Genomic DNA, 23,920 nt, shown 5'->3' on the forward strand with positions numbered 1-23,920 from the left:
GCAATATTAGACAATTTATTCAAGGGGTTCTTTTCTCTAACAGGTTCTTAGACTTTTCAGTATTATGATATGGGCCCAAGTCACGTTGCTTCAGATTAACCATTTTGAACAGATTCTTCTAACTACTACTAGCAATACACAATGCAAATCACATAGAATACACAGAGATTATAGTATTGTATATGGTATATCCTTACATTTTCCACTTGGCTTACAGAATACAATAGTTCTAAACTCAGCATTGCTTTTGGTCTAGATTCTTCTTTGGCTCTGTAGCAAGTTCTTTGTAAAGTAAGCTTCTTCAACAATTTCCATTATCTGCTAAACTGGACAGTTGGCCAGTTTGAGGGGGAAAAATGAGTGTACTTCAATGCACTGCCCTCTTGAAGCTATATTATCCTGTTGAAGTGCTCTCCAGAAATAGAGTGACTGAAAATTGCTTCCCAATTGCAAGCACTAAGCAAGCTCATTTTTCAGCTTTCTTGCGAATATTGTTTAGGAAGTTATTCCTCTGTTTCCTAATTGTAGGTTTATGCAAATCTGTGAAGAACCTTACAGCAGCTAGGGCAGATTGTGCTTCATTATGTCAACTAATCTCTGCTGATTGGGTGGCAGGTCCTTTGGAATAAAATTGTCATTGTCTAGTGTGGGTATTGACTTGTCTTCAAAGCTACTTTCTAAATCGCTTAGTCCTGTTTGGACAGGAGATGGACTTGTGCCAGCAGTGGTGGGTGGTTCTGTCGCTTCATCGTTGCTTAACAATCCCACCGATTCATCTTCTAGAAAATCAACTTTGTTTCTGTGCATTTTGATGGGGCTTAATTTGCTTCTTTGCTCTTGTACTTCTGCATCACTTGCAATATTCGCAAATGCCTGCAGCCGCCTCTTAAGTCCAGATTCTGCTTCTCTGATGTATTGAGCAGCTATTGTTTTTTTGCAGCACCTACTTATGATGCTGTGTGAGAGATGTGGAAAAAATTAGTCAGGGCTGGTATTACAGGTGAACATACTTCCTATCCACTGCTAAGTAATTCATTTGGGTCTAGGCGGCACTGGAATGAAAGGGACTTAAGTATAAAGGGGTTTGGGGTCAAGCTGTATGATGGGGAGGGAGATTTGTGGCCTTCCAAATGTTACTGGACCACATCTCCAAACACTGACCATTCTGGCTGGGGCTAATGGGAGTCCAGTAACATCCAGTAAGACCACAGATTTCCCACCTCTCCTGTAAGATAAGCTTACCCTGCTGCGGCGAAAGCTCACAAATTGTTCATACACAGTTTAATGAATTACATAAAGCGTAATCATGTAAAAACAAATAGACACATCAACAGCACAGAAAGTTAAGTGCAGCATCCAAATTCCACTATTATAGCACAGCCCTTTCATGAATGATGAAGAATTCTGAATCAGCATAAAATAAAAAAATTCCTTCCAGTAGCACCTTAAAAGACCAACTAAGTTAGTTCTTGGTATGAGCTTTCGTGTGCATGCACACTTCTTCAGATACACTGAAACAGAAGTCACCAGACCCTTCTATATAGTGAGAAGATGGGGAGGGGTATTACTCAGAAGGGTGGTGGGATTGGGTGATTGGCAGATAGCTGTGATGAGCCTGTTGACTCAGAAGGGTCTGGTGACTTCTGTTTCAGTGTATCTGAAGACGTGTGCATGCACACGAAAGCTCATACCAAGAACTAACTTAGTTGGTCTTTAAGGTGCTACTGGAAGGAATTTTTTTATTTTGTTTTGACTATGGCAGACCAACACGGCTACCTATCTGTAACTGAATCAGCATGATATTGACATTATTCCCCCTGAAACAGATGGGAGTCATGCCAGACACCAGCACATACATCTCTACCAAGGAAAAGGAAATTCAGGGCAGTTGATTTTCTTCATTTACTTTTTGATAGTTCACCACCCTTTCCCCACCCCACCCTTGGCCGTCATAGTGAACTAGGGTCATATACACACCATACATTTCAGGCCCATGGCTTCTCCCCCAAAGAATTCTGGAAACTAGTTTACTCCTCACAGATCTATAACTCCCAGCACCCTTATCAAACTACAGTTCCCAGGTTTCTTCAGGGGAGGCCATCTGCTTTAAATGTGACCCTGGACATAAGCTGAAAGGTCTACACAAAAGTGTAGGGAAAACCCTATGGCTCATTTCCTTGTTACAAAGCAACACTGGGAGCTGCTGATTTGAAGGACAGAAACCAGAGTGGAGTTGCCTAACTGGAATATGGCAACCCTAGGCAAGGGTCAAGGCTGATGGGAGTGGTAATTCAAAACAGCTGGAGGGGCTTGGAGAAGTCTGCCCCATTCCATTTTCCAAATCCTCTTTGCTTGAACAGAACAGGGCAGGGGAAGAACTAACGCCCATTATCAGTACTGCTGCTCAGTTCAAGCTTTGGCTGCTTTAAAGTTAAAATCAAAATGTTGGGAGAACTGATATGATCTCTTAAGCACAGGCTGGGGGTCTTCAGACTCAGGGGCCAAATGTGGCCCTCCAGGTCTCTATCTAGCCTTTGCAACTCTCCCTGGGCCACACGACCGTGCTTGAGTGCTTTTGCCTGGCTCAAATACATCCTTGAACTCTGGCCAGGCCTCCTGCTTGTTTGGACTGAGGGTGAGGAAGGCTGTGTGAGCGTCTGCAGAAAGCAGCCTACTGTGGCAAGGCAATGTTTCCATTCGTTGTTCTGTTCCCTTTTGCCTCTGGCCCTCCAGAAGATTGCTCAAGTGGCAGTGTGGCCCCGTGGCTGAAAAGGAACCCCCTTCCCCACTTCTAGCATAAGGATTCAAACTTGGACTTCTCATCTTCAAAGTCAATGCAGCAACTGCTTTGTGGCTTGTCCTGCAGTTTTGTACAACTGCGTGGAATGTAAGTGGCTTTTAAAGAAAAAGCAGAAGTTAATTCAAATCTTTTGTAAGAAATTCTGGGCAACTGCTAGCTGCCTTCATACACATGTGTAGCATCACATATATGACACCTATAGAACTTGCTATGGAAGCCATATTTTCCTAAAGTGTCCAGCAGCAAGAGGCGTCAGCTCCTGCACTGCAGGAGGGCACAGGGGTTAGAGGTGATAAACAGATGTAAAGTATAAGTTCAGTGTAAAAGGGTAGGGTACTTACAGCCAAATTGTCACAAGAATAAGACTGGTTCCTGCGGAAGATATTAAAAAAACCATCCACATTGGTAGAATTTCTGAAAAACATGAACAGAGATCTATTTAGCATGGCAACTATACACAAACACCACACACACAAGCCCTTGAAAAGGGCTTGCCAGCCCACCTCTGCCCCCTGCTAGTGGGCCTCAACAAGGATGCTCTTCTAACCTTCATTCCGATCCTCAGAGCACAAGGTAGGGCAGGGAGGTAGCATCACACACATTGTCCTCTTTTCTTCATGCCTCAGACCGCTCCTCTTTGGAATACAACAGCAGGTCCCATGGCAGCAGCCTCACCCTTCCTCCTCCCTGTTGGGTTGTGCTGCTCTCTCTTACTACAGGGGACATAGGATGGCTATCAGCCTTGGCAGGGCCTTGCCGCTGTACAATTTAAGTGGATTTGTATTGCAAATTCTCTCAGCACATAACACCACAGCTGTGAAGGCAGGCAGGAAAGTGTGTGTGGTGAGGAGCTAGAGCAGACTTCCCCAACACAGTCCCATCCAGATGTTAGGGACCACAATCCCCATCATCTCCAGGAAGGTTCAGAGATGATGGGAGCATCTGAAGAGCACCATGCTGGAACAGGCTAAGCTAGAGGGAGAGTTGAGCAGGGATTCCTGTTGTTCAGTGCTGTCCATCTAGCTATCTAGCCTGCTTTTCCCCCTGAATGGAATTTATAGTTCTTTCTTCCTCCATATGACTAGCAGAAACATCGTGAATTAGGCAGCAGGTATGGAATTCTGAAAGTCTGCTTAGTAATAACCAATACATTACATATCCTGCAAATAGGCTATAGCAGGGATGTCCAACCAGTATTATCGTGATTTAACGGTAGATCCCCGGCTGATCCTGGTAGATTGTGGGATCCTTATTGTGTACAAAAAGATAAAGTGCAACAACTCTGTACACTTCCCTCCTAAAAAAGCTCAACAACTCTGGGCAATCCACCCCCCCCCACCCGACGCACGCTCCTCCTTCCTCCACTGATAATGGGACAATGGGTAGATCACTGCCAGTTCTTTTATACTGGGAGTAGATTGCAGTCTCATGGGAGTTGGGCATGCCTGTGCTATAGCAGGGTCAACATTCTGGATTATTTAGAATTTCAAAAACAAGAAACAAAATCACACAATACAGCCACTGAGCAAGCCATGTACAAGAACCTAACCCACCAATCCTCTAACCATGCTTTTTCCCCCCAAAGGAAGAGTTTTGTGCTGCCCCCTAAAAACAAGACTTGGACTTTTGCTAGATATGAACACTTCCCCAAAACCAGCCAGAAGCACAGTCACTGACGCCAAGGAAGAAAGCCTGCTTTGGTGGCATCAATGATTGTGTGTTTGGCTGTTTCTGGACAGAAATCAGAAGACGCATCCAATGAAAATCAGTGAAGCATTCTTCTAGTAACTAGACGATGCCATAATGATTATGAAGACTCCAGAACTAGCCAGTGCACACCACTTTAAATTTCAGTATGTTTGATAAACTAGCAACCTATGCCAAGAGAAGTGCAAAGTTGAAGTCTGTGTGTGTAGTTCAATATGCACATTAAGACACAGAGAAATGCTTTTTGGTTAATGTGACAACTAAAGCTAAATGAAGTATTTGGGCAAGAAACTCTTCTTTCATTTCTGCAATGGCCAATAGGGTTGATGAACATGCTGTTATAAAAGCCAATGGCCCCCTTTCAAAAAGTTTTCAGAAAACGTTGGGAAAGGGTAATCATACCCTAGAAGAGGAGGGCCAGCTTGTCTGTCTCAGCACTTTAGATGTCAGTAAGAAGAGCCCTGACGTTAAACTTCACCTGCCAAAGCATCAAGACAGGAAGTGATTTAGGCAGCTAAGCAAGTTCAGCAGCAGGGCTAGGAAGCAAGGGCAAACCACTCAGTTTCTCCACTCGTAATCCTAACAAATCCCAAGCTCCTAAATCAACTAACTCAACAAACGGTAAAGAAAAAAGAAATGTAGATTGAAGCCAGTACCCCTGTATGGGTGAGGGGGCTGTCCTGCGTAATGTCATCTGTACACCACCTATTGATCTAACTGGGTAGAAATTGTTATTGAAATGAACTCCTGGTCCCCAAGGAATGAGTTCCCTTGAGGCACAGGTGACTGGCCTGGGGAAGCGGAGAGGCAGAGAGACTGTTGGATGAGGGCGTTGGGGGTGGTAGTAGCTGTGTCCCACTTCCGAGAGTGCAGCTCCTCTGCTGCCATGGAGAAACAGGGTGTCGGGGAAGGAAGGCATCACTCTGAGGAAGACAGAAAGGATTCCTTCGAAGGAACCCTTTCCTTAGAGATCAAGCAGGTCAACTCTCATGCCAACAATACCCCTTCTGGTGGGAGGATCCTGGTAGTGGGCGATTTGCTCATTGGATAGCTGGGTGTGTGGTGGGTATGCAGACCACAGGGTGACTTGCCTGCCCAGCAAGAGGGTTGTGGGTCAGGGGTCACTCCTGGCACCAATATGTGGGGGGAATGTAGCTGAGAGATTCTGGAGGCTGCTGGGCTTTCTCTGAAATGCTATCAGTTCCACACATGGAGTCAGTTCCATACACAGGTATGGCTGTGCTGTTTCAATGAGTGAATGAGAGGGTGACGGCCGGAGAAGGGGGCTGAATTTGTTAGGCACTAGGGAATGTTTTGGGACAAGCCAGATCTGGGCTGCTCTTGAACCAGCTCACAAATAGGTTAACATTCTATCCAGTAACTTCATTCAAACTCCATTCAAAAGCAGCCCCAAAGCTGATGACATTGGTATCTAGCAACCCCTCCCCCAATCTTTTATACCTCAATCCGAAAGGGCAGAAATTCCCCCTCAGAGTTCTTCTGGCTCCATTTTGCAGGCTTCCAGGGCTGGACGGTGGGACAAGGCATGTGGAAACATCCATCCCCTGATAGAAAACAGAGTCTCTCTTCCCTCTCCTCCACTGCTTCCAAACACCAGTCCAGCACCTGCACAACCTCTCCCAATTCAGATGGGAAGGAAAAGTAGACCTGCATGTCATCAGCTCCCAATGGCTCCATACAGATGTTGAATAGTGTGGGAAGCAGAATAAAATCATGCAGGTCCCCACACCCCAAAAGCTATGAGGGCAAGCAGGAAACACCCAATTCCACTCTGTGATAGCAACGCTGCAGGTGGGAGCAGAACCACTGCACCACATTGCCTTGAAGCCTTAACCCACCTGGTTGCTCCAGAAGGAGACCATGGTTATGGTGCCAAAAGCCACAGAGAGATCAAGGAAAATCAACAAGGTTAGTATACCCTCAGAGTCTCTCTCTCTCTCTCTCTCTCTCTCCTGAAAGAAGTCATCAACCAGGGCAACCAAAGCTGTAGCTGTCTTGATGCCATGATCAAACCTGAAGTCTGAAGCCAGATTGAAATGGGTCTAAATAATTTGTTTCCTTCACTCAGTCTACTTTGCTCTCCAAAAGGTCTCATCAACTGGGTGATAGTTGTTGAATACCTCAGGGTTCAGGGGGTGCCTCTTTAGTATCATTCTGTCCAGAGGAGGGCAACCAAAATGGTCAAAGGCCTGGAAACGATGCCTTATGAGGAACGGCTAAGGGAGCTGGGCATGTTTAGCCTGGAGAAGAGGAGGTTAAGGGGTGATATGATAGCCATGTTCAAATATATAAAAGGATGTCACATAGAGGAGGGAGAAAGGTTGTTTTCTGCTGCTCCAGAGAAGCGGACATGGAGCAATGGATCCAAACTACAAGAAAGAAGATTCCACCTAAACATTAGGAAGAACTTCCTGACAGTAAGAGCTGTTCGACAGTGGAATTTGCTGCCAAGGAGTGTGGTGGAGTCTCCTTCTTTGGAGGTCTTTAAGCAGAGGCTTGACAACCATATGTCAGGAGTGCTCTGATGGTGTTTCCTGCTTGGCAGGGGGTTGGACTCGATGGCCCTTGTGGTCTCTTCCAACTCTATGATTCTATGATTCTGTACTATAATGACACATCAACCACTTCCTAGACTCCTCTTTCTTTGTGCTAGATCATCTTTCACACAATGGGCAAGGCTGCAGAGCTCATCTTGGACCAAATCCCTGCACTTCCACTTCCTCAGGATGCAACAAGTGAAGCTGATCCTCACAAATCAGACTAGCTGGTGCTCCAACAGCCTCTGTGGGCTGCTATAACTGTGACCCCAAGTTCAGAGCTGTCACAAAGCAACTTTGTCCTCAAAGTGTATTGCAAATCTATCACAGCAGGCTACCAATTCATCAGTTACACTTCCCACCCCACTGGATCAACCTTAAGCAGCACTCACTATGGGGCACAACAGTGGCAGCAAAATATGCTTCCTTTGCCACCATTACTGTCAGATGGTAGCCATAACCATGCACTCTATCCTGTGTTTGATCCTATTTGCTACAAGACTTGCACTCTAGTGCACTCTATTGCTCCAAGCTTCTTGGGAAAAGAAGGGGCTTTCTGAGCTCCCCTTGGCCACAGGGCATTTTCTGGGGCAACCATTCCATAGTGCCATGGGGTGGGGGGGCACCAAGGCTGGCAGGACTAGAAAGTCCTTGGGACTTGGGTCAGGAGACCTCAGCAGTCCTGTGGAACACAAAGAGGCGCCAGAGGGGCTGGCCAACATCAGAGCAGGAAGACAGCATGGAATACTAGGAGCCCAGGGAAGAAGAAATCACACAGAAGAGGCTAGGACCCTGGAAGAACCTGACTCCCCCACCCCCGAGCCAGGAGGAGGATCAGGAGGGCAGAACAGTTGGGGCAGTGGCTATGAAGGCGTGCAAGATTGAGAGCACATGACTCATCACCAGCTGAAGTCAACTGAGAGTCAGGCCAACACCAGTGAAGCCATGTCTCAGGTCTGAGTCTCTGCCCGGCAACTAAGCAGAGAGGGAGCAGGCACTCTGATCTGACAGAGGCAAGAATGATGGAGGGAACTGAGGAGAGCATTGCAGGAACCGTGAAGGACTGCGTGGGTGGAGCCAGGGAGCTGCTGTGACTTTGGATGCAGGAGGCAGCGGGGGCAAGGGAGAAGCATTATAATTGTTGTTGCTTTTATTATTGTATTTTATATTATATATATGTGTGTGTGTATATATATACACACCTAGTTTGCTGACACCTAGGAATCACTGGGGTAGAATACCCTAGAGCATTCAGAAATCCTTGAGATTCCATAGGCCTCTGGGGACCAGACATTCTAATAGGTTCCCCCACCTGTGTGGGGGCAGTCTGCTACAGCCAGTCAATATCTCTCCAGGGGTGAACTGTCCACATATTTCCATACAAGAAGTGCCTGATTTTGTGTGCACCAAGAGAAATTACATGAAAAAATCTGAGCCCCATATAATAGCTGTGCTAGGGGTTTAGCTTGGAACACTTCCAGGACTGAGGGTATATATTTGCCGCCTTTTGTGTGGAAAAAGCTTGTCAGAATTTTGGCGCTTTGAGACACTTTTTCTTTTGCACATTTCTGGTGTGCTCCCCATGACCCCTTGGACTGGAAAATAAGGGCAAGATATTTGAAAACTTTGACCTGTTCAATTGGCTGGTTGTCCATATGCCATTTATGGGCTCTATAGTTTCTTGAGAAAACCATGACTTTGGTTTTCTTGTAATTCATGGCTGGCACTTACCATGGATCCACAGAAGCTGTCCAATCAAAGTTCTTAAGGCATTTTTTTTCTGTACCACCCTGTGTCCCAAACGCATCATTGCGCCTAGAAGCCCATCTCCCCTTGGTAGAATTATGGATCTGGCACAGGTCATTTAACTTCTGGCCTAAACTCAAATCTCCCCGGTCTAATATTCCTAGTGCAACAAGACTGTCACAAGAGTACCTGGTCTAAAATTGTCAATCAAAAACTTCACTCTTGTGGTTTATCCCCACAACAGCTACTCACCATGGGTTATAGTAAAGCAAACAGTCTAATTTGCCAATGCCTAAATGATATTCCTGCCAATTTAGCAGTTCGAAAGCACTTCAAAGTGCAAGTAGATAAGTAGGTACCGCTCCAGCGGGAAGGTAACTGGAAGCTGTACGCTGGCTCCCTCGGCCAGTAAAGCGAGATGAGCACCGCAACCCCAGAGTCATCCGTGACTGGACCTAATGGCCAGGAGTCCCTTTACCTTTAAATGATACTGAGCGTCAGAACAACTTGGCCACAATAAGGAAATTTTGCCCATGGCATGACCATTTCCCATCCTTCCATTTTGATTCTCTGGCACCCTATCTGTATAACCTAGCAATTCCAAAATACAGACACACTTTTACCCTTGCAAGACTGAATTTCTGGCCCTCGGCTGTACTTGAGGGACGATTCCAACAGATTCCATATGAAAAACACTTATGTCCCTGCGGAGATGGCAGCACCAAATCAGTGGCACATGTCCTCCTGGCTTGCACTCTTTACAAAGACCAGAGGAATGACATTATCACCCCTCTTCTATTGTCCATTCCGGGGCGCCCAACCACTGCCACAGTGTCTTTTCTCCTGGAAGATCAAGAGGAGCCAATGACAGCAAAGGTTGCAAGGTTTTTAGCTGGGGCAATCAGAATAAGGTCCACTATTTGACTGCTGATTCAGAACCCTAAACCGTGTTTTATATAATCAACTTTTTATTTTGTTCTGTGTACATCACAATGTTCTTTTGTTGCTATGGCCTATGGCTGACGCAAATAAAGTGTCATTCATTCATTACATGAAAAATGTATTTCACACCTAGACAACAATTTGATTTCAACCTGGCAGAGTATACCCAGAGAATACACAGCGAAAGTGGGGAACTAAAGTCAGTCAAAATCATAGAGTACTGCAGAACTGCCTTCTAAATATGGGTGTTGTATCAGCATTACAAACTGACTGGAGCAAGAACTCCTTTAACCTCATGTGAAAACACCCCACCAGATACGGAAAACCAAAAGATCAATTCATGCCCGTGAAGATAAGCTACTTACTATGACAACTTCTTCCTGTCTTTGCACCCTCTCCATCACTGCTTTGTGTTTTGGGACAATTTTCACATGCTGCTTGACCATACTTTTCATTGTAGGATCCAGCAGGACACAGAGTGCAGATGGTACCATATTCTGCACTGAATCTACCTGGCGGGCAGGTGACTATCCAAAAATAAAAGACATGGGGGCAACACACACAAAATTACTACGGCTCTCATTCACTTAAATTTATGAGAAATTATTAGCCTGCTTTTGACTTCCATTCATGGCAGGCTTCGGACGTTACACTGATGTGACTAGACATGCCGCCTGGTGCTCCATGTCACAGTAATTTCAGAAATGGGTCCTTTGCATCTCCCTCTACATAGGGAAATGTACAGCCTCACTGGGGAATTTAGCCACATGTATCTGCCCACAGAGACAATCCTGTAGAGACCAAGTACGCTAATACCTCTGCGAACGTCTAGTATCCATTCCAGTGAACGTCCATGGCAAACCCAGAAGTACCGGAACAGGTTACTTCTGGGTTTGCCGCTCGCACATGCGCAGAAGCACCAAATCATGCTTCGCACATGCTCAGAAGCGCAAACTGCTCTGCACGCGTGCACAAGACGCAGTGCTTTGCCCTGCATCCTTTTTGGCTAGTGGCCAGGGCTCCGGAACGGATCCTGGTTGCAAAACAAGATACGATTGTAGGTGAGTTACATAAACAAAATCAGCACTCATTTGTTATAAGTAAGCAAAACACTGAGAGCATAGCTCCCAATTTTGCCCATGAAGCAGTTTTCCCAAAACCATGCCAGGTGTGAGGCAGGTAGAGATACGGCTGGATCAGGAAACTTGGTCACACAGCTGATCCCTGCAGAAAGCAGCCTTGAATTCACTGCCCATCAACAGGCAGTGACGTCCAGCCTGCTTCTCAGAGGCCCTGCATGGTGCCTTGAAGTCCTGGTGGCCATTACCTGATGTCACTGTTAGGTTAGTGATTGACAGGCGGGCACTAATGTTCATTCTTTCCCCCTTATTGCAATAATGTGTTTTTGTCATAATGATCTCTGTACCCCGAGAAATTTGTTTCCAATTTTAAAAATTAAAAGAAGGAAAATCAGTGAAGGAAAAAATCAGCAAGAAACTACATTTCATGAAAATTAGTCAGCAGTATTTTTTTTTTTTTTTTTTTTAACATACAGACTCTGGAAACTCACCACAACACCCTGGGCACTCTGTGTTATTGCTGAGGGCATTTATGATCTTCCCAAATCCTGGCTTGCAGTGGTCTACTTTAACTGCATTCAGTGTACCATGAAGGTAACTTGAATAATCACTGTGAGAGGAGTTCGCGTTTTCGACTTCAAAGAACTCACTAATCTTGGTATAGGCCTAGGAGTGTGACAGTTAACAAGAGCTGCACATTAACAGAGACCAAACTGTGACCTAGCTAGAATCACGGTGGGTTGTGGATAAAACACAACACAAGCCAGAAGTGCCATCTTGTGCCCAAGACTGAGGGGGCCCGGCGTGTGATGTCACACCCGTGCGCCATGCGCGTGATGGCACATTGTCAGACAGAGTGCGTGTAAGCCTGTCCTGCCCTCCATTCCGCCCTCTTCCGGGTCCAAAAGGACCTGCGCATCGGCAGTCAGGCGTCAACTGGATGTGTGCAAAATGGTTGCCACCTGTACTGCCAGCCTATGATCAACAGATGAAAGACCCACAATAACACAATTCATATACACCTCACAAAACATGAGTTCTTTACATGGTTTGGGGTTAGCACTGGAGGACTTTTGTGACTTTAACAGCTATGTGGCAGGCAGATATTAAACAGTATGGAATGACAGTTATGGGGAAAGCTTCACCTGTTAATATTCTGTCTGTTGGACATCTTATTATTTGTATGTGACCCCTGATTTATTTTTGTAAGCTCCACCACCACCTGCAAAAGAGGGTGCAGGTTTGCATGTGAGATAATATTACGCAAATATTATGCAAATTTGTGCCTTCTTTGGCGTCTGCAGCAGAGCTCAATCTACTCACAGTATACCAGGTCCCCAAAATATTGTTGGCACCCCTGATTTTGCACACTTATAAGTTATTATTTTTGCCATAAGTTCTGCAAAATATCATGGCCGTTATTGCACTGTGAACCTTTGGTATAATTTTACTTCACCTCCTTCATGTTGCTGGTGGAATTTCCACATTGAGAACTTCTACAGAGGTCTGCTGTGGTCAGTGCTAAAGGAAAAACTGCAAATTAAGAGAAGGTAAGCAGCAATTTTTCTACTTTAATAAAACTTTTGTGTGATGCAAGTGTTCTTCCAATAGTATCCCTATATGATAAAACCCATGTCTAACAACACGGTGACTTCACCACATGTAAGAATCTGTCTGCAATGCCAATATTTTATATAGCAGCAACCTTCATAGAATCATAGAGTTGGAAGAGACCACAAGGGCCATCGAGTCCAACCCCCTTCTTGCACACTAAAATTTTAAAACTATCATCGCATAATATGACCCCAGTGCTTTAGGTTCATTGTACAGTGGTACCTCAGGTTACATACGCTTCAGGTTACAGACTCCGCTAACCCAGAAATAGTGCTTCAGGTTAAGAACTTTGCTTCAGGATGAGAACAGAAATCGTGCTCCGGCGGTGCGGCAGCAGCGGGAGGCCCCGTTAGCTAAAGTGGTGCTTCAGGTTAAGAACAGTTTCAGGTTAAGTATGGACCTCCAGAACGAATTAAGTACTTAACCTGAGGTACCACTGTAGTTGTCACTTTTTAAATGTGAAGCAGGCCATGGTAGCTACTTCAAAGAAAAGCAAGACTGCCAAATTTCAGATAGATTGGGAACGAGTACTTAACCCGAGGTATCACTGTATATAGATCTTGTATATATCTATTCCAAAATTTTACAACTCATCTTATACCACTTTGCCTCAGGGCAGGATACATAACTCATTTAAAACAATACATGGCATAACATAATGCTCCTTAAACAATAAACAACCAGCAGCAATCTTAAAACAACAAGCAAATTACAGCCCTGTATCAGACTGTATTCCCTCACACAAACCTGCTTGGATTTTGAGGTCTCTGAGGGAAGGCCCATCTCTCGGTCCCAGCACCCTCACAGACACACTTGGTGGGGACGCAGGACAGGGCCTTCTTGGTGGTGGTTGCTCCAGACAACTCTGAAACTCCCTCCCTAGAGAAGCTAGACTGGCTGCCTCCTTGTTGCTATTCCAATGGGCTTTTGGGAGCTGACTGCTTTTAACGAAAGGACTGTGCCGTGTTGCTTTTAAAGTAATGATTTGTGTGGTTTTAATAGATTTTAATGTGTTATATATATTCTAAATTTTAATTTTTTTAATGACACCCCACCCCCACCCCAGTTTTAGCTGTTCTTATATTTATCTGTAAGCTGCCCTGTGTCCTTATCAGGGAAAGTGGAGCAGTGTATACTTTCATTTATATCCCACCTTCCTCCAAGGAGCTCAAGGTGGGGCTTGATGTTCTCCTCATCCCCATTTTATCCTCACAACAAACCTGGTTAGGTAGGTTAGGCTGAGAGACCATGGCCCAAGGTCACCCATGTGATTTTTGTGGCCGAAGTGGGAATTTGAACCCCACCAAAGTCCTAGTCCAGCACTCTAACCACAACACCATTTATAGAAGGAGAAGGAGAAGGAGAAGGAGAAGGAGAAGGAGAAGGAGAAGGAGAAGGAGAAGGAGAAGGAGAAGGAGAAGGAGAAGGAGAAGGAGAAGGAGGAGGAGAAGGAGGAGGAGGAGGAGAAGAAGAAGAAGAAGAAGAAGAAGAAGAAGAAGAAGAAGAAGAAGGTGAAGAAGGTGGCAGCACACAGTTGGGCACCCAAATGGATGATCTCCTGGTACCCAAACCAATTGGGTTGGTGGCCAGTTGTCTCACAAAGGGAAAATGTGCCATAGCTGGCCCTGACCTTCATTGTCACATAATGTATGGCTCTTAGGGCTTTCCTTTTATTCTATTTCTATTATTTCTGTTTCTATCATTATTAAATACTGCATTTCATCTGAGGATAGCAGGGTGGTTTAGCGTATAAAAATACAAAAATACTTATCATAGTAACAAGCAAAAACAATACCGCCACCCCAGTTTAAAAGGTCATATACTGTTTAATCAGCCAAAGGCCTGTGAGAAGAGGAATATTTTCACCTGGCGCCTAAAGACACTGTATGTAATGGTGGCGCCAAGCGAGCCTCCCTGGGGAGAGCATTCCACATGTGGGGAGCCACCACAGAAAAGGCCCTGTTCTCATGTTGCCACCCTCCAGGCCTCTTGCCTACAGTATTTTCTTGCACACAATGGTCAAAAATAAAATAATGCAGAAGTAGTAAGATTTCACCTTACCTACAAACTGAAAGGTAAGCTTGTGTGTTATCTTCTCCAGTGTGTCTGTAGAAGCATGACACTGTGTACTCCACTGCTTGATCTCACACCCCAGGTTGTAGACTAAGCTCTCCAATTTCTTTAAGAAATGCTTTTCAAATGAAGCAACCGCATTGGTTTCACAGGTTTGAACCGTGAATTCAGAGGACAGGCGGAGACTCTTCTCTGGCATATGATACACTAAGAAAAGGAAAATATTCTCTCTTAACATGGTACAGGAATTACCCAACACCAGGACTAATGCATTCCTAAGCATAATATTTTATTTGTTTCTTTTTAGACATACCTACAGCCTGCCCTTACCAAATGGACACAAAATATTGCAATTAAAACAGGTGCAATGCACATAAAAATCATAAAACCAAAAACTAAGCAAAATTAAAACACTAGCACTGAACTGCAATACAGGAGAAAAGCCAAAGATATAAAAAGGTTGTGTCCTGAACAATCATTGCGAAGTATACAGTGGTACCTCTGGATACGAATGGGATCCGTTCTGGAGCCCCATTTGCATTCTGAAGTAAATGTAACACGTGTCTGTGTGTCTGCGTGTGCGCAGGTCGCATTTTGCCACTTCTGCACATGCACGTGATGTCATTTTGAGTGTCTGCACATGCATGAGTGGCGAAACCCGGAAGTAACGCGCTCCGTTACTTCTGGGTTGTTGCGGAGCATAACTTGAAAACGCTCAACCTGAAGCATATTTAACCCGAGGTATGACTGTATTATGACTGTGCAAGATGAATCCCAGACATGGTGTATATTTTACTGTGTCTAGCTTCTGACAATTTGGTTGCAATATTTATTTTCTGGGATATTAATGACCCTCATGACCTAATGCCTATGGACATATTTTTTTTTATAATGGCATGAAAAAGAGCCCTGTGCTTCTTCCTCCATTCAGATCCAGTTCTAGAAACCCCTGTCCAAACTTTGCCTATAATTGCCATTGACTGCATGGGCTCCATTTCAATCATTAACACATTCCTAGTTGGAGCACTTATGGGTATAAGAAGCAAGTCATCTTCTGTCAACTGAAGATACTTCATGCATCTGACGAAGTGTGACCTCAAGTCCACAAAAACTGTAGCCATAAAACACAGCTATTATTTCTTATGGTGCCACAAGGTTCTCTTGTTCTTGTTGCCCCAGTGCTTATAGTGTAAGTTCAGTTTCTTCCATAGATTCAGATTATCTCACAGTGGATTATGCCTTTCCATTGCTTTAGAGGCACAATTATGCAATAACTGTCATGTATTCTACTCATATTGATCCAGCGCAGAACTCCAGTGCATAGTTAGCAGAGCAAAAACTCAAACACGTTGCAGGATTCCTCCCAAAAATAAGACCAGCAGAGCTTTACTGCTTTACTGCTACTGAAGGCAAATGAGCATAATGGTCACAAATCCAAAAGATTCAGGATTGGCACTGCCCATAAGAAATCCAGCTGCAGCAGACTCAACTTAAACTTACAATAACTTATAATAAGACTAAATGCTAACACTAAGCATACTATGTACAGAACACCACACAAGAAGGAAAAGAGACAGAGAGTGAAATCCAGGCTCCTTCTGGCCTCACTATTATGACCTTGGCAGAAGAGGCTATAATGTGGCTGAATGTTCCTTTTTACTGTTTCATTCCTTGCTTGTTTCTAATTGTTTCCAAATGTATTTTTGTGTTGCATTGCCTATTTATTAAAATATTTTTCAGATGTCCTTCATCCTTACGAATATCCTTGTTGTTGTAAGGGTGGAACTGGGTAATCTCCATTCACTGAAAAGAATGAACAGTGAATGGACAAGCCAATATTCCTTTGTTCTTCACTTATGCACTTGGTGGTGCAGCCACCACATAAAGAGAGCATCTGTATGCAGTATAGTACTAAAGAGAAGAGGCACGTGTCCAACAGGTGTCTAAACAAGAAACGCTGGTTCTGAAGATAGCAGAAGATACCAAGAGCTGAAAATATGCTAGGGGGGGGGGGGTGTGTGCATGCACATTATTTTCACATGCAGCCAAAATGCCCTTGAATCTTCCCCCATCCCCATTCCGTTTAGCATCCATTCTCAAGGCTCTGCCCCTACTGAGAATGCACCATAGTTCTTTGCAGCGCTTAGACTTTGCACAAACGAAGGCAACCCAGCCAGATGGGCGGCATACAAATAATACAATTATTTTAATTTTTAAAATATATTTCTTGGTCTTTATGGGGGAAAGTGCTGATGTTAGAAACATCTCTTGATATTATTGCAAGTGAAGACACGTAATAAACTTGCTGGTATGACCTGTCCTAAATGAATGAATAACATAGCCAGAGATCTGTGAAAGCCTTCTTGCTTGCTGCTTCCCTATCAGTACAGGTATTCCAGCCGTGGCTATTACTCCACCAGGTTTCAGTCACTTCTAGAAAACTGAGGACAGGGACCCCCCTGTTGTGCGTCAATGATTTTAGTTCCTCCCAAGTTTATTAGTCAAAATTAATTTGCTGAAATTACACACAGCTGCAGAGTAGGAGTTGCTAAATGTTAAGGCTGTTGTGCTTTTCAGAACAGTTAGTATATTAAATAATAATTCTCCCTCTACTCAGTTTTAATCTAGAACTTCTGTTCTACTCTTAGGAAATGACCCCTCAGAATAAGTTTTCCCCCAACCGTACCCAACTCCCTACCCGTAAAGGCAGCCTCTGCTATAGCATCCCTGATAAGTGACCGGTCACCTGCAGCTTACAAACCTCTAACAAAGAAAAGTCCATTACTTTTCAAGGAAGTCTGCTTGGCCACTGAACAGACACAAATCCTGGGGCTTTAGGGTGAAGGACGGGTTATAAATTAAATTATTTCTAATAACAACAACAAGAAGAATTTGCCCATCTCCTGTTCCCAATATGTCACTAGTTCTCAATTATTTCTAAAACTGTATGTAGATAGAGGCTCCAAGATGGAGCTCATCTGCCCTTGGAGATGTTGTATCTTGTTTTCTAAGCACGGCAGTGCAAATGTACTCATTTGCAATTGTTTTGGTATGTAGTTTTGCACCATCATTGCACTCAACCAATAAGACACAATGCAGTCACAGAGTAAGACAATGCATTTCCACCAGGTGGCACCCTAGCTTAATTTTATTGTCCTCCTTCATTGTTTGCCCACCCGTTGCCCTGCCCCAGGTACCTGAACTGCATGCGTGTACACTAAAGAAACTTCCAGAATGCCTGGGCAGAGTCCAAATATTTCCTGACTATTTCTCAAGCTGATGGTGCTAGCTGACACTTAACCAAGAAATTAGTAAGGCCCAATACAAGTTTGTGGTTTTCAAGATACTATTTTCAAATCACTCTTTTCAAATCACTCTTTTCAATAGTATTTAAAGGTTCTAGATTTCCATGCTTTCCTGAGTATTTTACAAATTAATACCATGGATGCAAAACAACAAAATTAAAATTACTAAAACCTTACTTACCATAAACCATGAAATGGATTTCGGTAGTCATTGGCTCAGCATTGTATATATAATTCACTTTGCAAGTGTAACCTCCAGAGTCACTGCCTTTAATATTATAAATCTGCAAGCTACCATCATCCGTTAAAAGAAACCTCTGTGATTCTACAAATAACAACACATCACCCAAAATATCAGCAATGGGATGCTCAATGCCAATGTCAATTAACTAATCATAAATCATAACGATGGACTTCTGTCAAGGCAAGATGGTGGGCGCCACGGCTGCGTGGAGCTTTTGAAGACTGCCAGCACCAACTGTGCTGCCTGGCTGGTCCCTGAGCCACCAAAACCACCACCGCCGCAACTGGGGGGATCCAGGGGGCACTTGGTGCAACAGCCAGGGAAGCCGCTCAGAGCCCCCAGCCCCCCTAGCAGGAGCACCTGACCAATGGAGCTCCAAAGGCCTCCAGAGCCAGGCAGAAAACAAAACAAAGAGCAAAAGGAGACCCCCCCCCCCGGGGCAGAGGAAGGGGTGTGTGGTGAGGGTGGGTCACCCTGGGTGTCACCTCTGAGGAGGGTGACAAAATGCTGGGCGGCACTCACTGTGGGGTCTACAGCACACCCGAGCCACGCGTCTCTCCTGGGAGTGACACAGTGGATTGGGCACCCAGGCTCCATGCTGCCCCAAATGGTCCGCCCACTGCCCCCCCCCCAGCTGTAGGGTGGCTGAGTGGGAGGAGGCAGGCAGACTCCTCAGAGGCCCCACGGAGAATCCTGCCCCAGTTCACCCCGCCATGAGGGCGGCTAGCACTGCCCCTAGGCGCAGGGCATGTGTGCCACCCCAGGCGGATTGGCTTGCTCCACCGCTGCCCCCCCCCCAGATGAGTACCAGCTAAGTGGACATGTAACTCAACAACTATCTTTCTTTAGAATGTAGGCAGCCATCCTATAAACAACCCCATAAACACATAAAAGTCATGTTAAAACCAGCTAAGGCCACCCACCTATCTGGGAGCAAGTCACATGACAAACACCCTCTCTTATATGGCCAGGCCATATAAAAATAAATGCAAGCTTCTTCTTGCTACTCACTCTCATCATGGATGTTTTGCTCTCAGAAGAGACAAAAGACAAAAAATGGACAAAGCCATAATTGCATTTCTTGGCGGAACTGATTAGGGCCTCCTGAACTCTATCCTAAAGTGCTGTTTCTGGAAGGGCTCCTGAATATTAACCCGGGGCGGGCACAGGGGTGAACGAAGGCGTCGTGACACCCGGGGAGGGGCGTCGCTATGTAGGGCGCATGTGTGGTGTCTCTACGTACGACGCATGTGCCGTATGTAGCGCTGCTGTACATGCGCTGTACATAGTGCTTTGCTGGCACCATCGCTCCAGCATCCACCGTATGGATGGTTCCGGGATCCCTCCATCGCCACTACAGCAGAGAACAGAGGATCCTCTGCATGCGTCTGTAGCAGCGACAGAGGGATCCCACTGCACTCGAGCAGCGCAGGTGGCAAACCGCTATGTAAAGCACACGTGCGGTGTTATTACGTACAGTGCATGTGCACATGTGCTGTACATAGTGGTTTGCCGCGGCTGCAGCCATGAACGGAGAACCCTCCACATGCGGCTGTGGTGGCGCAATGGCTGTTCATGCCACTGCAAGCCCCCGTGAGGTACCTTCTTGTAACCACCACCCCCAGACACGGCACCCGGGGCACACCGTTCCCTGCCCCCCCATTGCAACGCCACTGGGTGGGCAGGACCATGAGGCAAATCGAGGCAGGCGCCTGAGGTGGCGTAATCCAAGGAGGGCCCTCCGTGGGTGCACCCTCTGCTGCCAGAGAAGGGAGGAGAAGCCACGCAACGCCCCCTAATGAGGCTATGGCGGGGATTGCAAGGGGCGGCAGGTGCACAGGGTGGCACTCTCCTCTTCTGCCTCAGGTGGCAAAACAGGACGGGCTGCCCCAAGATGGAATGGAAGGGCAAAGGGTCCCAAAGCCCTGCCTAGGCTTTCTCTTCGAAGGAAGGAACTGCATGAGGGGAGACCCCTCAAGGAACACGCAGTGGCCGCTCAGACTTCCAGCTGTGGTGCCAATACAGGGTCACAGCTCACCACCGTTTCCCCAGTGAAGTGCTCTTAGGACTGTCTGTGCTTATCAGAGCGGCAGAGAAATACATATATCAGAGTTAAATATTTTTTTAAAAAAAATATGCAGCATAATCCTAAGCACGTTTACTCCGAAATGAGCCTCAGAATTGAAGTGGGCTTACTCTTTAGAAACTGTGCTAAGGGCTGTAGTCTTAACTTATGCACAATTAAACTATACTGTAGTTACCTCTAGTAATTTGTCCTCGGGGACCAGACCATACGTATTTGGGATCAATGATTCCTTCAACTAACAGCTTTTCAGTCAAACAATTTAGAATTAAACTGTTTGAATAAATAAGAATGTACGCTGGAACTGAAGTAGGGGGGAAAAATCGAGTTAGAATGAAATATAGTAATACATAAAACTTAATATTAAAAATACATTGCATTCCACACAGCCTTGATGCGTAATACCTACTTAGCCTACTGCAATAAAAGTGCTTGACTGTTCCCTAAGAAGTCAATGAGAACACTGAATTTAAAAATACTGAATGACTGGTGAATGGACACATTACATGTTATATGCAAATACATGTATGGCAGCATTCACTTGGGAGAGGGCAGCTGTAAACAGAGAAACAGAAATAGAGGCACAACATTTTCCTTATCTTCCATTTTGCAGCACCAATTTTTCTGCCCATAAATTTACAGGCCTGCGTCTGAAGCCCAACTGAGGAAAATATGCTCAGAATGGGAAAGTGTTGGGAAAGTGTTAAGCCCCCCTCTCCCCCTTCTGCAGTCTCAATCACCCCCTCCTGAATCATTGTCTAGGTTCTAAAAAGTCTGGTTTGCTACTGTTTTGCATCAATACAGTGGTACCTCAGGTTACATACGCTTCAGGTTACAGACTCTGCTAACCCAGAAATAGTACCTTGGGTTAAGAACTTTGCTTCAGGATGAGAACAGAAATCGTGCTCTGGCGGCGCGGCAGCAACTTGAGGCCCCATTAGCTAAAGTGGTGCTTCAGGTTAAGAACAGTTTCAGGTTAAGAACGGACGTCCGGAACGAATTAAGTACTTAACCCGAGGTACCACTGTATGTAGTTAATGGTCTTTTTGCTGACCTTCTCAAATTGTAGCCCTTGAGCATTTTAAAAAAAAGGCTTTTTAAACTGTTGTGTTAAAACCACAAAAATTATATGACGTGACAACAACTGGGCCTGCAGTTTGAAAACCAGTAAGTAAAAGTCACAATTAGCATGGATACATCAGAGCCATCTAGATGACGGGCTTATTCAGCATTCATCCTGCCTTGCTCACACAGTGTCTGGGCTACGTCCAGTCTTTGTTCCAATTTATTGGGTAGAACAAGGATTAGTTTTGCATTCATCCCGATTTGTCTGTGAGATGTTCACACGTCTTCCTGTTAATCCCTCACTTTCCAATGCATTTTCCCCATCTCTTGCCAGATTGCAAACAGTCCATTTTTTAAGAAGTGGGTTTATTGTGCAGGTGCAACAGAGGGATTTAGTGCTCTTTAACTGTGCAAATCTGAAGTTCTACTATGTCACTGAATTCCTCCTGCAGAATACTGGCAGTGCAGTCCTACACAGAAAAGTAAGTGCAGTCATTTCAGTTACCTTAGATCCTGATGTGCCTATTGTTAGACTGCAGATGATTTATTAACAATATGTGTAAACCACTTAACATCCAAAAATCTGGAAGCAGTGCATAAGAAAATAAAAGCCAATGCAATGCCAAAAACCAAAATAAAAACAGTGCAAGATGCAGTTCAAACTTAACAATGACCTATAAGATATAATCAAATGATCAAGCAGAAGTACCTTAAAACAAAGAACTTTACCAAAACAAGCTTTGGCCTCCAACTCCAAACTCTCTATCTCCTTCCTGCTCTATCTGTTTGTACTGAGTCACTTCCTGGTAACTGTGCCACTAAGTTTCACTCCCTGACTGCTGTCCTAATCCTTGTACTTGGTGCCACATACACTGATACAAACAGCTACTCTAGAACACCCAAAAAGTTCCTAACTTGGGGTTTTTAAACAGTGATCTTTACAGTTACAGCTATTGAGTTGGAAGTAACGAGAGACATGCAATAGAACAAAATTGCAGTAGGCTCAAAGTGCTTAATCCACTGTCTGAAATCAACAGGTGTAAGCAGTGATTTCAGTTACCAGTTCTTTCTTCTGCTCCAGTTATCTGGTTATCTGAAGCTGAGAGGTCTTCTGGGACATATGAAGTGTTATCATACTCAGTCTCTGACTCTGCTGGTGTATCTCTGGTTTCCCTCTTCAAGTGCACCGTCCTTTTTCTTAACAGACACATTTTATTCACAAAACATGGATTTCCAGCTAGAGCAACATTGACAAAAAAAAAAAGAAAAAGAAAAAAAGAAAGGGAAAAAAAGCCCATCAAAACAAAACCTAGAGAATATTCAACAATTTATATTAAATTAATTAGTGATTTGCATCTATTTAATTTTATGCTTATCTGGCTACATGGAGTTTTGCAAGTGTGCAGTTTGCAACAACCATAAATGCCTATTCCCAGCATAACACCATTGCCATTCTCCTTAAGGCTGTTGAATCACTTTTGCTCCCCAGCCAAGCTCTTCCTTATTTAATGCAGTTTTCACAATCCTTCCTGCACCAACCATAAGCATGGTTCACCAGTATTTGGATCCAGCTTCAAACCATGGTTTCAAATCCTAGTTGCAGTGAGGCAACCTCCTCAGGCAGCAGGATCCACAGGGGAAGCAGATCCTGATGTAGATCTACCCATGAAGCAAGGTGAGGATCCCCAGCAGATGGCAAGAGATTCAACCCTCTCACTCTTCCTCCGGTCTTCTGTCACTTACAGGCAGCCCCTGAGAAAAGGAGGGGGAGCAACAACAACAGAAACACGAAAGCAAGCTTCAGCAAGTGAAGCCAACGCCATGGAAGGCTTCTTTTTGCCGCCATGGCCTTCGTTCTCTCCTTTTCACACATGGGAGGCAACCCTCCACCCAAACAAGCAGCTCAGGCAAGGTGAAGCAAGCGAAGCACTGAGATGAGAGACTCAGACATGCAGGATGTTCACGGTCCTCGGAGTCACCTGTGTGGGCCAGAACATTCCAGGCTGGGCACAGCGACAGTTGGGAAACGGCAGTTGGGCACTGTGGAAGTGAGACCACAGGTCTTCCTTTCTTCATGCCCTCCAAACTGCATTACAAACAGGATGACCCTTAAAAAGCAGAGACATCACCTTGCCAACAAAGGTCCATATAGTTAAAGCTCTGGTTTTCCCAGTAGTGATGTATGGAAGTGAGAGCTGGACCATAAAGAAGGCTGATCGCCGAAGAATTGATGCTTTTGAATTATGGTGCTGGGGGAGACTCTTGAGAGACCCATGGACTGCAAGAAGATCAAACCTCTCCATTCTGAAGGAAATCAGCCCTGAGTGCTCACTGGAAGGACAGATCCTGAAGCTGAGGCTCCAGTGCTTTGGCCACCTCATGAATCGAGAAGACTCCCTGGAAAAGACCCTGATGTTGGGAAAGATGGAGGGCACAAGGAGAAGGGGACGACAGAGGACGAGATGGTGGGACAGTGTTCTTGAAGCTACCAGCATGAGTTTGACCAAACTGTGGGAGGCAGTGGAAGACAGGAATGCCTGGCGTGCTCTGGTCCAGGGGGTCACGAAGTGTCGGACACGACTAAATGACTAAACAACAACAACAGGATGAAGCTTCCAAGGGTTTCTGTCTGTCTCCACCTATCAGGTGCAAAGCATAGAGAGCCATGTTTTCACCACGTCTACTGGTGTAGGTCCTGCCTCGA

General features: G+C 45.1%; 1 protein-coding gene across 6 annotated transcripts in view; it reads right to left on the bottom strand.

Annotated features, from left to right (window-relative positions):
• Window positions 1-23,920, bottom strand: part of LOC307200766 (zona pellucida-binding protein 2-like) — a 25,702-nt gene continuing 1,782 nt past the window's right edge. Inside the window, exons 1-10 of one of the 6 annotated variants that reach the window (XR_013832421.1) lie at window positions 22,960-23,189; window positions 22,277-22,453; window positions 20,330-20,455; window positions 18,006-18,149; window positions 14,508-14,726; window positions 11,978-12,054; window positions 11,324-11,498; window positions 10,119-10,280; window positions 3,142-3,214; window positions 1-955 (exon numbers count right to left, since the gene is read on the bottom strand). Coding sequence is in view for 4 of the 6 variants with exons in the window: in XM_079949663.1 (XP_079805789.1) it covers window positions 562-955; window positions 3,142-3,214; window positions 10,119-10,280; window positions 11,324-11,498; window positions 12,289-12,365; window positions 14,508-14,726; window positions 18,006-18,149; window positions 20,330-20,455; window positions 22,277-22,453; window positions 22,960-23,089 (1,677 nt within the window). In the remaining 2 variants the exon portion in view is untranslated. The other 5 variants (XM_079949664.1, XM_079949663.1, XR_013832420.1 and 2 more) reach the window with 5 other exon arrangements.

This window comes from Podarcis cretensis (genome assembly GCF_951804945.1).
Source record: "Podarcis cretensis genome assembly, chromosome: 13".
NCBI lineage: Eukaryota > Metazoa > Chordata > Lepidosauria > Squamata > Lacertidae > Podarcis > Podarcis cretensis.